The sequence below is a fragment of the Perca flavescens genome, chromosome 13 (genome assembly GCF_004354835.1).
Source record: "Perca flavescens isolate YP-PL-M2 chromosome 13, PFLA_1.0, whole genome shotgun sequence".
NCBI lineage: Eukaryota > Metazoa > Chordata > Actinopteri > Perciformes > Percidae > Perca > Perca flavescens.
Window position 1 is genome coordinate 8,350,234 of NC_041343.1, and position 14,536 is coordinate 8,364,769.

The 14,536-nt window shown below is 42.0% G+C and overlaps 1 protein-coding gene across 2 annotated transcripts in view; it reads right to left on the bottom strand.

Annotated features, from left to right (window-relative positions):
- spns2 (SPNS lysolipid transporter 2, sphingosine-1-phosphate) overlaps positions 1-14,536 on the bottom strand; it is a 69,073-nt gene that overhangs the window by 4,171 nt on the left and 50,366 nt on the right. The window contains exons 9-12 of one of the 2 annotated variants that reach the window (XM_028595973.1): positions 12,084-12,149; positions 11,423-11,521; positions 7,856-8,019; positions 5,168-5,204 (exon numbers count right to left, since the gene is read on the bottom strand). In XM_028595973.1, coding sequence (XP_028451774.1) covers positions 5,168-5,204; positions 7,856-8,019; positions 11,423-11,521; positions 12,084-12,149 — 366 coding nt within the window. Of the gene's footprint in view, positions 1-5,157; positions 5,205-7,855; positions 8,020-11,422; positions 11,522-12,083; positions 12,150-14,536 lie in introns of both variants that reach the window. The other variant, XM_028595974.1, reaches the window with a different exon arrangement.

Sequence of the window (14,536 nt, forward strand, 5' to 3'; positions counted from 1 at the left end):
CTACAATAGAGCTGTTTGGAGCAGTTTGTGAACAGTGTTTTCTGTTGGAGATGGTAAGTCCCTTTGGGGGCGACTTTGGGCTTTCTCACTTTGTAAACCTATAATGTGCACATAAAATATAAGATATAATAAGATAAGATATATGACACAATAAAGGAAAGGGGAAATGCCAAAAAGCATAATATGAGCACTTTAACTAAACATGCTTATTTTAGACTCCAGAAAAAAAACTAATGATGATAATGATTACTAATGATATTTAGTAATGACTACTAATGTAAACTTGATTTGTCTACTGCACATGTGTCAAACTCAAGGCCCGCGGGCCGAACCCGGCCCCTGGCAGGTTTTGATCCGGCCCCCATATAAATTTAGGTTCACGATAAATGTTGCCCCGCCTATTTGTGCACCAAAACAAAAAGACAGGAAACTGTTTTTCAAACGGCAACTACAAGACACAGAATTTGGTAGATTTGCTGACTTTGAGACTCCCAGAAATTCCCTGGAGCTGACAGAGAGTTTCCTCACCTCTGCCTGTGAAATTAAACCTCAGGAGGAGGTGGGAAACAGGTTATCCCAGTGACCCCTCCGACTCCTGATGTCATACTTGAAATGACCATAACTGTCTTTGTTTTGTTCTAAGGAACTATTTGCTAGGGGCTTAGGGCTTTATGTGGACCAAACTGTAAGTGAGAAGACTATAAGAGACATGGAATAATACAGTCAAAGATATTTGACTTTTTTGAAATAAAAGCATGAAAATAAACTCTACATGTCTGGCCCTTAATGCCATTATCCTTTTCCAGTGTGGCCCTCTGGGAAGTTGAGTTTGACACCCCTGATCTACTGCATCAACTTACTGCTCTGTGTTAATACAACTTAACCTGTTAAGTATTAACTTGTAAAATAATGTTTCTGAGGCTTTCAGCAAGCTTTCGCAAGACTTTTACAGACTGCATAAATAGCATTGCATTAAAGATGTTAAAAACACTATATGACTGACCAACTTGGAAACTTTAACTTTTTTAGTTAAATATTACATAATCTCTAACTAATCTATTGATGTAAACATGCTATTGCTCCAGCTGCTGAAATGCGGCACCAGGGGGGAAAACTACACTCCAGTTGGAGATTAAATCATTAAGCGCTCATGGGGCCATAGCTCGTGATCTCTTCTGATTGGATGAGAGAGATGGCGGTGCGTCCCGTTGTTTGTTTGCGCTCTGTCATTACGGTGCCCTGGATGCTCCAGTACACAAGCTACTACAGGATTAGTGCAGGGAGAGTGAGAGAGTGTCTCACACTCTCAAGCACACATCCACACACACACACACACACACACACACACACACACACACAGACACACTCACAGTGTGCACACATAGACATATATGTTCACACTCATGCAGACACGCTGCTGTGTTCCAGAAACACAACAGCCGCACGTCGTACAAACAATGGTAATAGCTTGAACAGGAGGATTAGAGGATTCTCCAAAACAGGGATGAACCATTTCCTTCAATTATAAGTGTCAGTTGTTGCTGTAAACTGTGAATTGTTTATGAGCCAAACTTAAAATTAAATTGCTCAAATGCCAGTGTGACATAGAGAGAATTAAAGCTGCGAATGCTTTGTTGCGCGAGACTGGCCTGCCTCCTAGCCTCCTAGCTTCATTATTACTGTGCTGGAGACTGTTGTCCTCTCAAGCAAAGGGGAGGTGTGATTGGTCTGGCAAGCGGACGAACTCTAATCAAACCGACTTGTAGTGGTTTTTGGCTGGGAGGATGCAAATCATGATGGCTGACATTGCTATAGCTTTGATTGGCTTCTAATTCGAGGATGGATGGAGAAAGCAGTAAATGGTTTGGTAGACGCGACCAAAGACGCTTGACTGTAAAGAGGGCACTGACTGAGTTCTTCCTTTTCACGTATTCATTGGACTATGAAAGAGGAAGGTTTGAAAGATTAGGGCCTTTCTAAATGCATCGTCAGCTACACAGGTCACATCAGAGCCTGGCTGTACTGTGTGTGTATATACTGTATGTGTGTGTGTGTGGTCTGTGGTCACTGCCCATGAGCCCACTCAGCTCTGCTGACTGAGGACTCGGAACTTTTGTTGAATGATAAGCGTGCGAAGAAGGAAAGTATGCGCCTGCAGCTGTATAAACACTTTTAACACTTAAAGTTTGGACAGCAGTGACTAAATCGGAGTTTGACCTTGTGGTGTGAGATTCCTCCCCGTGTAATATGGGATTGTGGTTACTGAATAAATGAGTGCGAAGCTCTGCTGTCAGATCTCATGCTGATCTTTTGACAGCACCCAGCTTGGGGATGTCCTCTTGTTATCACGCGGCGTGAGGTGAATCTGGTCAGCAGAAGCTGGTTCCTCCTGCAGAGGAAGTTAATTGGATCTCAGTGTATCAGATCTCCGTCTGGGATTGCATCACCGGAGATTAATGGCTCGCGATGTATAACAGCTTAGGCGATTACTGCTTCTCTTCATCCTCATTTATTCAGCGGTCGTGTGTCTTTTCTCTCCTACTCTAAATTCCTCTCCTTCACTTCCACCCGCTCGCTAGAGCCAAACATTTTTTCTGTAATGTAAATGGTCTCCTTTAATCTACCGCAGCACTTCACAACGGCATATGTGTTCTTTTACCTCTTTACGTTTCTTTCTTAATTGTTTCTCAGAGCAGCGGGTTAGTAAGTGTTTGGACTGCAACACTTCACATCATATCAGATGAACTATGAACTGTATTGATCTGTGAGTCAGACCCAAGGGAGGAAATATTGCCTGTCACTGATTGGATTACCCCCCCGAAAAGAAATAATGTGTTGATAATCAATCACCACTGAGCGCCTGGGTGGTTCACTTAAGAGTAGATGTGATCAGGTTTGCAGGCAGATTCAACTCTGACCTCATGTATCTGTAATCACTGCTCTCTATTATTAGCCCTGTTTGACAGCAGGGAGAAAATGCTTTAGTCGCTGTGTTTGACAGATAACTGATGAAAACCACAGGCTGAGAGCATAAAGTGCCGCTGAAACCTGACGTGTGGCAGCCATGTGGGAGCCTTTCATGTCACCTGTCATTAGCTGTGCATACTAATGTCACCCTGCCAATGGTAATGACATTGCAGTACTTGCAGTAAAAGACCACACTGGTGGTTTTGCGTATTATAGCCATACTGAGAAATACAGAGAGAGTTGTGTGGAGCTGATAGTCTTACTTAGCTTTATCAACTCATTGGGAAATGGCTTGAATGTAATGGAAGTTCATTATTATAAAAAATGTACGCACTAAAGCTATAACTAACTTACAAGTTGTTTTTACAGAATATTTCTCCAGAATATTTAGAATATTTTAGATTGATTTACTGCCTTCAAGACAGCCATTGCCTCCTATTCATTAGTGCACAATGCAAATCAACTTGCAGAGCTTTCAGACTTGCTTGTGATGGGTGATCCATCACACTTTTACTTTTTTGGGCCTATGTTTGACTAGATTATGTGGTTAAGCAGCTGCAAGCATAAAGTGTTTGGAACAGTCTCATAGTTGGCACATTCAGGCACACTTGGACACTGCAGATTTGAATTGTAGCTGACTGCGGATAAGTTATGTCTAATAACAATACAAGAAAAGAATATAAAGAATTTAGAAATGAAAAAAGAATAGTAAATACATATGATCCTTTTTGGCATGTATTCCCAGCAATATATCTTCTGAATTATTCTTTACGGAGTAGTTTTTAGTCTTTGTATTCATCGTTGTTATACAATACAGCATTGCACAATTAGACAATAAAGCTGGACCTTGAACCTTTGATTCAATGATTTTTTTTTCATCATAACTGCTTTATGGTATATAGATAAAACAGAAGGATACCCCTGGAAGTAGACGCTTTATTCTAAAGTGAAATGAATGGAAACTAATGGCTGTCTGGAAGGCAGAAAGACATCTGAAAATGTAAATGAGGGCATGAGGAAATAGACAGCAAAGTGTTCTTGTACTTCATGGGATCATCCTGTCTTCCGCCTGCAGGATATTACACCTTTGTACAGTTTTTCCACCAAGTCGACTGTTGCGTTCAAATACTGCAGGGAGTTGCAACTGGCAGATCGCCCTGTTTCCTCGCCTGAACTCTAACCATTCTGTAAGAAATCCCACACACCTCCATTTCCTGGTTTTCACAAGTTGCTGCAATTTTATCACGGAAAACACTAATCAGAGCACATGTCAGTGAGTTTATAATCAAGTCTTTCTTGACATTTTTTATTTCTCGCAAACCAAGAAATGAACGAATTATATATATATATATATATATATATATATATATATATATAGGGAAGTGATTTGTTCTCTTTTTCTGACCTTCTCCATTTCACACTGGACACACACAAAGCATTATTGCGAGGTGGTGATTATAAACCCAGCAGTGTACACATTCATGACCTATTTTTCTGCACTGTGTGTACATTTTTGGCAAATGTTTAGTGGACAAATAAATCCAGACAGAGATACAAAGAAATTATAAGGACCTTGACCTTTTGGCTCAACATTATAACCTTTACATAAAGTCACAACAGATAACTTGTCCTTCTAATCAGTGAGTCAGAGTTTAAGCTTGTTATTCTGTACCCGCAACTACAGCAGCTGCCCATTGTCCTACAGTGCGGAGTTGGCCGGTGTGCTGCCAGTTATTGTGTCTTTTCTTTGCTTAGTTACTAATTAGAGAGGCTTTGCACCGTGTGTGTGCGAGTGTGATAAAGGCAGGAAGGAGGGAAGGCATCTCGGGTCTTGATAAGATGCCAGATAGTTGGTCAAATAACCACCACTCTAAGGACACTCCCTGAGTAAACTGAGACAGGAAATAGATCATAGACCAATCATTTGTGTATCATAATGTGTATCACTTTCAGTGTTTACAATGTCATAAAGTTTTGGATAGCATCAGGGTCAAAGTGTCTTTTAAGTCCTGAAAGAAGTCCTCCTAATGAAAGGAGCTCGACATTATGCTTCCCAGGTAATGAGGAGAGAGCTCTATAAATGTTGATGTTCCAAAACCGTCTCATAGCAAGCACTTAAACTGCTTGTAGAACTGCTGATGTGGAAAGCACTAAAGTGTAAAAGCGTCTTTGGGAGAAAAGGCAATTTACCTGGTCATACCTTGACTGAGGAAGGTGGTCGTGTTATCTGGCTCAACCTGAGGAGAGAGGTATAGTTTTAGGATTTATGGCTCCACAAACGCTTCAGACAGATCTTCTCATATCACATTTAACATTTATTTTTCTCTTTTTCCAACAGATTCTCCCAGTTTCGCTCGTCACAGGCTAACTGTCTTCCTCGGTCTGTCAGTTGTCACAGTCTGCTGATCCTCCAGGCTGTAGTGCTCACCCTGCTCTGACCCACACTGAATCTCTATTGTCAAAGCGCACCGGCATGGCGGATGAGACAGTTTTGCTCTCACACATCACTAAGTGTAAATGTGGACTATTAATGGCAACCCTGCAGCCCAAAAAAGCTAACAACCTAGAAATAATAAAGCACTCTTTAAGGCTCGAAATAGAAAGGCGCGCTCCAGTGAGTAACTTGTTCGGCTCCGCGCCTTTTATAAATAGCGTTGAATATCTGAGGACACACTCAAAGGAAGGGAAAAAGCCGCAAAGCGCTCTGTAAAGTCAGGGGAAATTTATAAATCAGGGGCTTTATAGCGTGAATGGAATCTATAAATATCCCAGTCATGAAACAACCCTAGTTGTACAAAGTTGTGGATGTTGTCATATTTCTTGGTCCCTAAGGTGCTGTTTGCAGCTTGTTACATAAAAGCTGCTGTTGTTTAAGTTTGAGGATTTTCTTCATTGGGATGTTTAGTACAAATCTGTACAGTTCTATAGGGGCCTCTAGTATACTATGTGAGGTAAGCAATGCTATGTTTGCTATATGTACACAAACCTTGATGTAATCTAACAAGCTGGTGTATGATTAACCCATCTATAGGTGAGACATACAAGCAAAGGTGGAAAATGAACTATTCTGATTCTGGCAGCTCTTTGTAGATACAGATGGAAATGTATTAAAGTTAAAGTAGGAGAGTAAGGCATTTGATATTGAATATGTTTCAAAGTGTATTCTCAGTGTAATGTTCTGATATACATGTGTACTGGATACATGTATGTAGTTCAGGAACGGATTTCTAATTAGGCTGGTTATTACCATTTATAACTGCAGACTTGCTGTTTGTTACCATGTATTAATGGCGTATTAACATGTCTAACTGCAGACTTTGCTCATTAGAAAGTGACAAACTACTGGCCCTTTATTAATGGTCTGATAATTTGACTTTATTAAAGACTCAATAGCCAGAGAGATTTTTCACAACCTGGCAACCGAAAACATATAGCTTCTAATCTATATCTAATCTAAAAACCATTAGTAAATGATTCATTAATGATTAATACAACTGTTAAACCTTTATTTAAGGTACTGTATAAGCTTTAAAATGTCGAGCCAGCCTCCTCACATCTATGTTGAGCATTGTGTTTGTAATAAAGCACATCCAGTACAGGAATAAGCTTTCAATGCCTCCAAGTGTTTCAAGTCTGAGTCTTTTTAACTCCATCTGTTGCTCTATTAGCTTTGCCCTACAGCATGTAGTGTGAAAGTCAATGGGGCTGTGGTTAGATATAGTTTGAGTGAACATGTGCCATCTGCCCACACTGTGTAATAATGTGGTGAGATAGCTTAAACCACAAATTGGACCACAAACTAGTATCTATTACTGGCACGACAGCAAGAGTGGGACTTTTCATTGTTCTGCATTTCTTCCCTTTTCTTCCCTGGATCAGGCCCAACAGAGGCCACACATCAGCTTAGCGGTGCCTTTGCAGAGACAACTTTAAAAAATGACACACAGGACATAATAACGGCTTGGATGGTAGCTTGACCCCAGGATTAAAAACTTGAAAAACTTCCACTGAAACTGAAAATTTCAGTTTCCACATTTCTAGCTGTCCTCTTCAATACATATGATTGCAAATATGCTTATTTTGCTTAAATTGGGCTAAAAATCTGTCTTAATAAGGGGTTTTGGTGTGGGAACAACAAGCTCCTCAGGGTGAAGACAAGGCTGACTGCAGACAGACATCAGACTGCCATCCTGTCTAAAAATGTCCCTCATCTTCAACAGGAAGGAAGTCATTTCTGACAGTGCTGGCACCAGGGGAGTAAGTCAATGTGATAAAAAGTAGGAAGAAATAGTCAGAAAGAAACAAGGAGTCATGTCTCACCATCTGAAAGCGGATGAGTGTGTTTGTTTTAGCCTTTTAAGGCTATGACCAGCTACCGTGACCTCTGGGCTGTTCAGGTTTTTTGGTGTTAGAAAGAGGAAATTGTGAATGCTTGAATAAAAGGGGAGGTAGTTGGTAAAAGTCTATGTAAGGACACTTAAACAAATTGATGGCTAGAACAGCTTGTGTCAGCTCTGGAGCACTTTTATAGTAGCTGACTGGGACTTTCTATTGGCTCTGGAGCCTTTCTGCTTTCTGAGTCTATCTGAGCTCCATTGTTGGCATCACTGGGCAGCTTGTCCCTGACACACTTCAAACCCCACAACTGGGTTAAAGAGAATATAATTGTCCCCATGTCTAACCTCGTCATGTCTGTATGGCACTCAGAATAACCCCAATATTATTGCTGCTTCTCCAGCCTCTTGCACTGAGGTGGTGTGTTTGGATTAGTGGAGCTCAGAAAGCCAGCGGAGAACATCTCAAGCAAGTCTTAAATATTTAAAGAATGAATGGCTAAATAACAAATGAAATAATGATGAGTTATTCGAACACTGTCTGAGTCACTTACTGTTTCTCGGCCTTCTCCCTGTCATCCAGGAAAAACAGCGCAGTGGCCAGGAAAAACATGCCCCCCAGGACGATGATGAATGGACAGAGCATGAGGGCATAGCCCAGACTGAGGAACTGCCACAGCGCAGAGGTTGCGTAGCTCTGCTGAAGGGCGTCGGAGATCTGCACACAAATACACAATGACAAACACGTACCGCCACCACCGCCGCCAAAACCACCACACATACGCACACAGACAAACACAGACACAAAGACAAGAGAGATTTAATTCAAGCTAATCATCTACCAAAAGTTCTTAAAATATCCTGTCATGCTCCGACACACTCTACCTGACGCTATATGCTCAACTCACTCACAGACAGTGGGAGCTCTGCATGTTTCATCACAGATCAAAGTGACACACAGCATGATGTGAGACGCCCTGATTTTGTTTTAAGCGTGGCAGGATTTTTTACAGCTAATAGCTCGTACTGTATTGTTGTCAAAGGCTTGGGTAACGCTTGTGTTCAGTCTGTCTGTGATGCTTGGCGCTGAGGAAAACAGCAGCTGGAGAATAGTGGGTGTAAAGTGACCGTTGTTGCTTTCCAGTGTCACTCACAAGGCAGCTCTCAAACATAGATCACTGTACTGACAATCGCAACGGAGAGGAGGCTGCCCATGGTAGCTTTTAGCAGATTATGTGTATGTGTGCACAGCAGGAAGAAGAGGGGGCTTCTTGTCTGTGTGTGAGTGAGAGTCTGAGCGGCCATAGGTCACCCTGGCTCAAGCACATTATACAGTATGTTAGCGTCAGCAGAATGAGATTCTCCACGGAGAGAGCTGGAGAACTGCTGACAGGAGGATGTCGGAAGGGAGTAAACGTGTGCGTACAGTGCACGTGTTCATGTGCATGCACATATCCTGGAGGAGTGATCAGAGAAAGAGTGAGGATAGTGGAAGGAAATAAATGAAATACACGTGTGTGGCAAAACATGGTGTACGTCCAGCAGCTGTGTGTGTGTGGCCATTGCAGAGCTATTTCGCCAGGTACGGTAAATTGCCTGCAACTTGCAACAGTACAGCTTAGCTAAAAATACATTTTGTATTGTGTAGTGTGCTGCTGCATGTCTAATTATCGAGCTAGAAGGAATTTTTTGGGAGATCGCTGAGAGATTGTTCCTGGCGTTTCCCTGCCACCCACTCTGACCGCGGACACGTCCTGCTCATGCAGTATAGGAGGAGTCCATTAAGTGGTTCTCGGGGGACTCTTATGTGACAACTGTTTTGGTCTACGTGCTGATGGAGGGGGATGTTGGCACAAGCTCAGGAGAATTTCTGATGCACTTTGTTTTTTACACAACAGGAAGTGGTAATTGTGTGGCATTTGGGCACCAATATCTGCAGGCGTTCCCGCAAAAAGCAACTATGGTGCTATGGTGGTTTGTAGAGTTGAGCACATCATCTGCTGGTCTGTTTGGTGCGCACGTCAAAACCCAATTGTGAACCAAAATGACTGACTCACTCGCTCACTTTCTCCTGTGGTTGCTTAGCAATAACCACCCGTCTGTTTTCCTTGAGATTCTCCACTTTGCTCATTCACAGGATTTGTGCCAGTGTGCATAAGTGACTGCATATCTGCCCGCACTCAGCGTGCGTCACGACTAGTCCATCACACTCCCGTGCTAAGCCTCAGTTAAAAAATTGAGGCAGTGAGTGGTGACGCACTTGGAGCATTCTGGCCCTCGTAGGTCGGGGGTTTGAGGAGGGGGGAGAAACCCCCGGACACTCAGTATGTTACTCAGAGGAGAGTCGTGAGCCCCGGGGGCTGGATGGAGAACCTGGGTGACTGGCGAACGTGGGGCCATGACTGGGTAATTCTGGCTGGCAGTGTGTGTGGGCTGCATTATTCTGACATTTGAAACTTGTTGAAATATTATGAGAGCAATCATATTGGGTAGCATATCATATTGTAAGGCTGAAACTAAAAATGTAACTAACGATGATTTTAATTATCAATTAATCATTCATCTATTTAATTGCGTAGTCTATGAAATGTCAGAAAATGGTGAAACTGTCAAACGTTCCTCGAACCCAAAGTGACATCTTTACATTGATTGTTTTGTCTGACCAACAGGCCAAAACCCAAAGATAATTCATTACTAATCAATTAATTGATATGAAACAGCTGTGTGAAGCAACAAATCCTCAAATTTGAAATAAAATAATAATAAATAAATGACGTAAAAATCAGGTATCTAAACTGCTGTCAGTCATTTTTCTGTGGATCGAATAATCCATTAATCTTTTCAGGACTGGTTGTAATATTTACGTCAGTTAGAATTAAAGTGATCCAGACTGAATCACACATCACACATCACATTTCAAAGTACTGTATCTCTCTTGTGTCAACAGGACGTTTGTAGAATATAGGTTGACACTGGGTTTTATTTGATCTGCAGGAACAATACAGCGTTGGATTCTGTTTCCCAGAATTTGGATTTTTTTTTTTTTTTTTTTTTAATGCCAGTTCTGTTTAGTCTTTTAAAGAGCTTGTCAGTACTTGGACATAACTTACTGCTCCTTTTATCTGGCTTCGACAATAGTTTAAAATTTCCATTTAGGAAAGAAAAGAAAAAGAAAAACAGGACACTTTGAATGCAGCTCGACAGACAGCTGCGTCTGTTGCCAAACTGTCAGGCCCTGACAGTGGATCTCCAGGATCAGTTTGATTCACTAATCAAAGACTTTCACTTTGTCTTTGTTAACATGACCTAGGCTGTGAACCAGAGGCACAACAATAAAACACAATGTAACACTGAGGCAGTCTATTCACTCCCAGCAAGTCACTGGCACATCATAGAAACTGATATAAAAAGTTAAAGATTCGGATGTGATGTGAAGATTGGGACATGTAGTATGTCTGTGATGTTTGTTTTGTATTGTCTGCGTAAAACAGCGTATTTTTCATCGTGTCCTGTAGGCTCAAATAAGGAATACGGATTGTGTATCTCCATGGAGTTACTATTTAACTTCAGAAATGTTCATTCTCTATTGGGAATGAGAGGAATGTTGCTTGACAGTCTGAGGTGGATCCTGTTTTACACTCCATTAAATAGCAAGCAGCACTTGTATTCTGGCCCCCTGATATATGCATGGGGGGGGGGGCTGTTGGGGGTTGAGTGACCGTGACCTTGAGAAGCCTAGCTTCCCAGTAAGAACCCCTCTCTCATCTCCTGACCAATCAAATGCAGTAACACTGGCCCCTCCTGGGAACCATGAGATGTAGGCCTGATAGGAAACGCCACTAACAGCCTGAAGAGCAGCGGAAATCGCAACACTGTTCACCGGCCCTCCTGAGACGTGTGCTAAAAGCTTGTACTTCACTTTGCACTGGCCCACTTAAAGCAATGCCTGAACTGGTATCTGAATACATGGTGTGTATGAACGGGCCGCTTACATATACGCTGAAGCTGTGCCTTCCAGCTGAGATTTACGCCCTAGGAGTACATCTTAAATATACCTCCCCCACCCTTTCCCCCCGACCCTGAGATCCCCCCACCCTGATATTCCTCTGGAAGAGCCTTACCAGGCCTATCAGGTACGGACTTCCTGCGTCACCCAGGAGATGAGAGGTGAAGCTCTGAAAAGCGACCGCCGTTGCTCTCCGCGTGGGGATAACGACAAACTGCACAGAGAAAGAGAGAGAGAGAGAGAGAGAGAGAGAGAGAGAGAGAGAGAGAGAGAGAGAGAGAGAGAGAAACGGAGGGTGAAAAATACATGAGACGGTGTGAGGTGATGAAGAGACAGAGGTAGAAAGATTCACTCAGCCATGTTAAAACAACTCTTGCTTCTTCAATTATGTACACAGAGCCCACCTCATTGGTTCAGAACACCCCAGGCAGACCTGTCACTCAAATGTCAGTACTGGTTTATCTCTGTCTCTACATACTCACCACAGTCTCCAACCTAGTTACAAATTTAGGCACTTTTTGGTCCGCCCACCTTACTGAAAGTCTAATTTCATTTGGCTTACTTTTCACTTTTAGATACCAAAACATACATCACATTTGTTTTCCTGAACAGTGTATGAATCAATCATGGTAAAGACAGTAATTATCAGCCCCACCCAAACTAGTCCACTCACACATCTCACAAAACTGTGTCTAATTAGATGGCCACCGTTTGGTGTAGTTTGTTGCAGGAATTTCCACTGACCCAGTGGATAAGTATAGGTTCTCAGTACTTACCATTAAAATGTCTGCTGTTATGGCCCAGTTCAGGAAAAGCAGCGTCTCGCCTATAAAGATGCAAACCTAAATAAAGCAGAAAAAAATAGTCTATTTAGTCGTGCTAATTAAGATCCGCCAATTTCCACTTCACAAAAGACTGGTAGGCAGACATGAAGCCAAATAAGGAGGTTGCAGATATTGCTACTGTGTGGGAATCCAATGCTGAATAAAAGTGCTTTGGTTGCTGTGGTTTAAAAACATGTTATTATGCTGTGGCCCAATTATACGTGGAGGTGCAGGCCCTTCATTTTGGTCCCATTGAGCCTACAAGCTGAAAAACAGCACAGGAAGATAAGGATGGTCAAAGCCGTATATTCAATGTGGGAACATTTGAACACTAAGTTTAAATCCAGCTGCAACGTTTGCATTTATGTCCTACTGTACTTCTGAATGGGTGGAACAGAAAACGTAAGCTTTAAATAACACGGTAGACTTGAGGCACAGCGTACTACAGTATATGTGCAAACAGGCTACTGTATGTACACAGGCCGGTACCAGCCGGTGTTGCTATTAGGCCACTTTCTTAAAAAAAGACCCAGAGGGATTTGGTTGGAGTGGAATCTCGCGTGTCTGTATTGGCTGGTTTTGTCTGGCACGGTTTGACACGGCAGGTTGATGTGTGTTTCCTGCTGGGGAATAACCCTTCTGCCAGTGTGCCAGACCTACAGTACAGTACAGAGAGCTACAGAAGGGGGTCTGACAGAAGAGATGTAGACAAGTGTGTTCTGAGAGCTGCGAACCAGACACCGTGACCGACATGTTGCCTCTTAGAAGAGAGAAGCCCAGCCTTTCCTCAGATTAGCTGTGTGTTGACGATTCAACAGCTGCGAATGGTCAATGGTTACACAGCCACGTCACGCCTTATAACATGACACATCTGTCAGTGCTTCGCAATGAAACCTGAGCTGATCACTTACAACTGCTGCTGTACTGTACAATGATTTAACCTGGTAGTGTAGAGTAGTCCGAGAAGAAGTGAAGTCACATGTTTAAAGTCACGGCCTGTTATGGTTTAACTACTAATACTGTTGTATGTTTCCTCCAAAAAAAAATCTTAATTGGTCCTGGGTAAGATCTGAAACATTTGAGAGCATCCAATGCCTGGATCTTTACCCTTTTGTGACAAATGTCACACAGCATTTGCCTAGAATTGAGTTGGACCGGTCTGTCGTCATGTAATAAATATGGACACCTCAGGTCTAATTGTCTGAGTCATGCCTCACGTCAAACACCTAATAAATGGGCTCCTTTGACCTCATGGGAGTTCATTCATTCATTTAATTAAAATTGCCACTTAAGCAAGTCATTATTTATCATTTAGTAACTACTTTTTTCAGCAGCTGTTGAAAACCAGTACGCTCCATATACTCCATACAGTATATGGAGCATGGCACATTGAATTAATAAGGTTATTATTTTAAATTGTCATTCTTTGTTGATTGAAATGGCGTGTTGTCACAGTTTTATAAAAGCAGTCATTGTCCAATAATGTTCCAGTCATCCTGCACATATAAACAACGCACCTCACACATACTTTAGTTTTTACTATTTTAAATTTTCATTACTATTGTTATATTATTAATTTGTAATTGTTCATTTTACTGTTATTGGGTATTATTTTGTAACAATTCTTGTCTTGTGAAGCACTGACTTTGTCTGTAAAAGGTGCTATATTAAAGGCGCCCTGCCACACGTATTTCATTACTTTGTCGTGATGTCTGAAGTTCTAGCATGGACTCTGTAACATTTTTTTGTGGAATACATGCCTTGGTTGCCTTGTTTCTAGCATGGTATAGAAAGCCTACAGGAAGACTCAGTTCGATTTATGCCAGTTCTCATTAATATTCAACAAGCTAAGCTGCTTGACTCTGATTGGCTAACAGCTAGCCAATGAGAGCCTGGCTGTCAGAATCCTTTACCCAGCCCAACTGGGCGAGCTCATGAATAGTAATGAGCTCAGGCAATATGATGTCGGACTGACCAGCTTTTGTTATTGGCCTGATTTCTCCGCTTATTTCTTTTCAGTGGCTAGAGCTGACAGAGGAGGTAGCAGTTCATTTTCACATTCACAACATAACACAAACACATATGGACCTAACATATTTCAAAAAATACAACTAAACGGTTTTGTGTGGCAGGGCACCTTTAAACAAACTTATTATACTGTTAAAAAAAAAAATCAAAGGTCAGACATGGCAAGATTACACATTTAGGATATGGAAGGCTGTTTGTTATGTTCCCCTACACTCATGGGGAAATATTTTCCATCTTTCCCAGCTTTCCAGCATTATTACCGCCCGGTTGTTGCGAGTTAGTTCCTATTCCTTTGTCCCTTGATAAGAGTGAGAAATGTGTGCCTGGTGAGTCCAACAGCCCTGAGTGCATTGTTTCAGGGCAGCGATTGCTAAGTT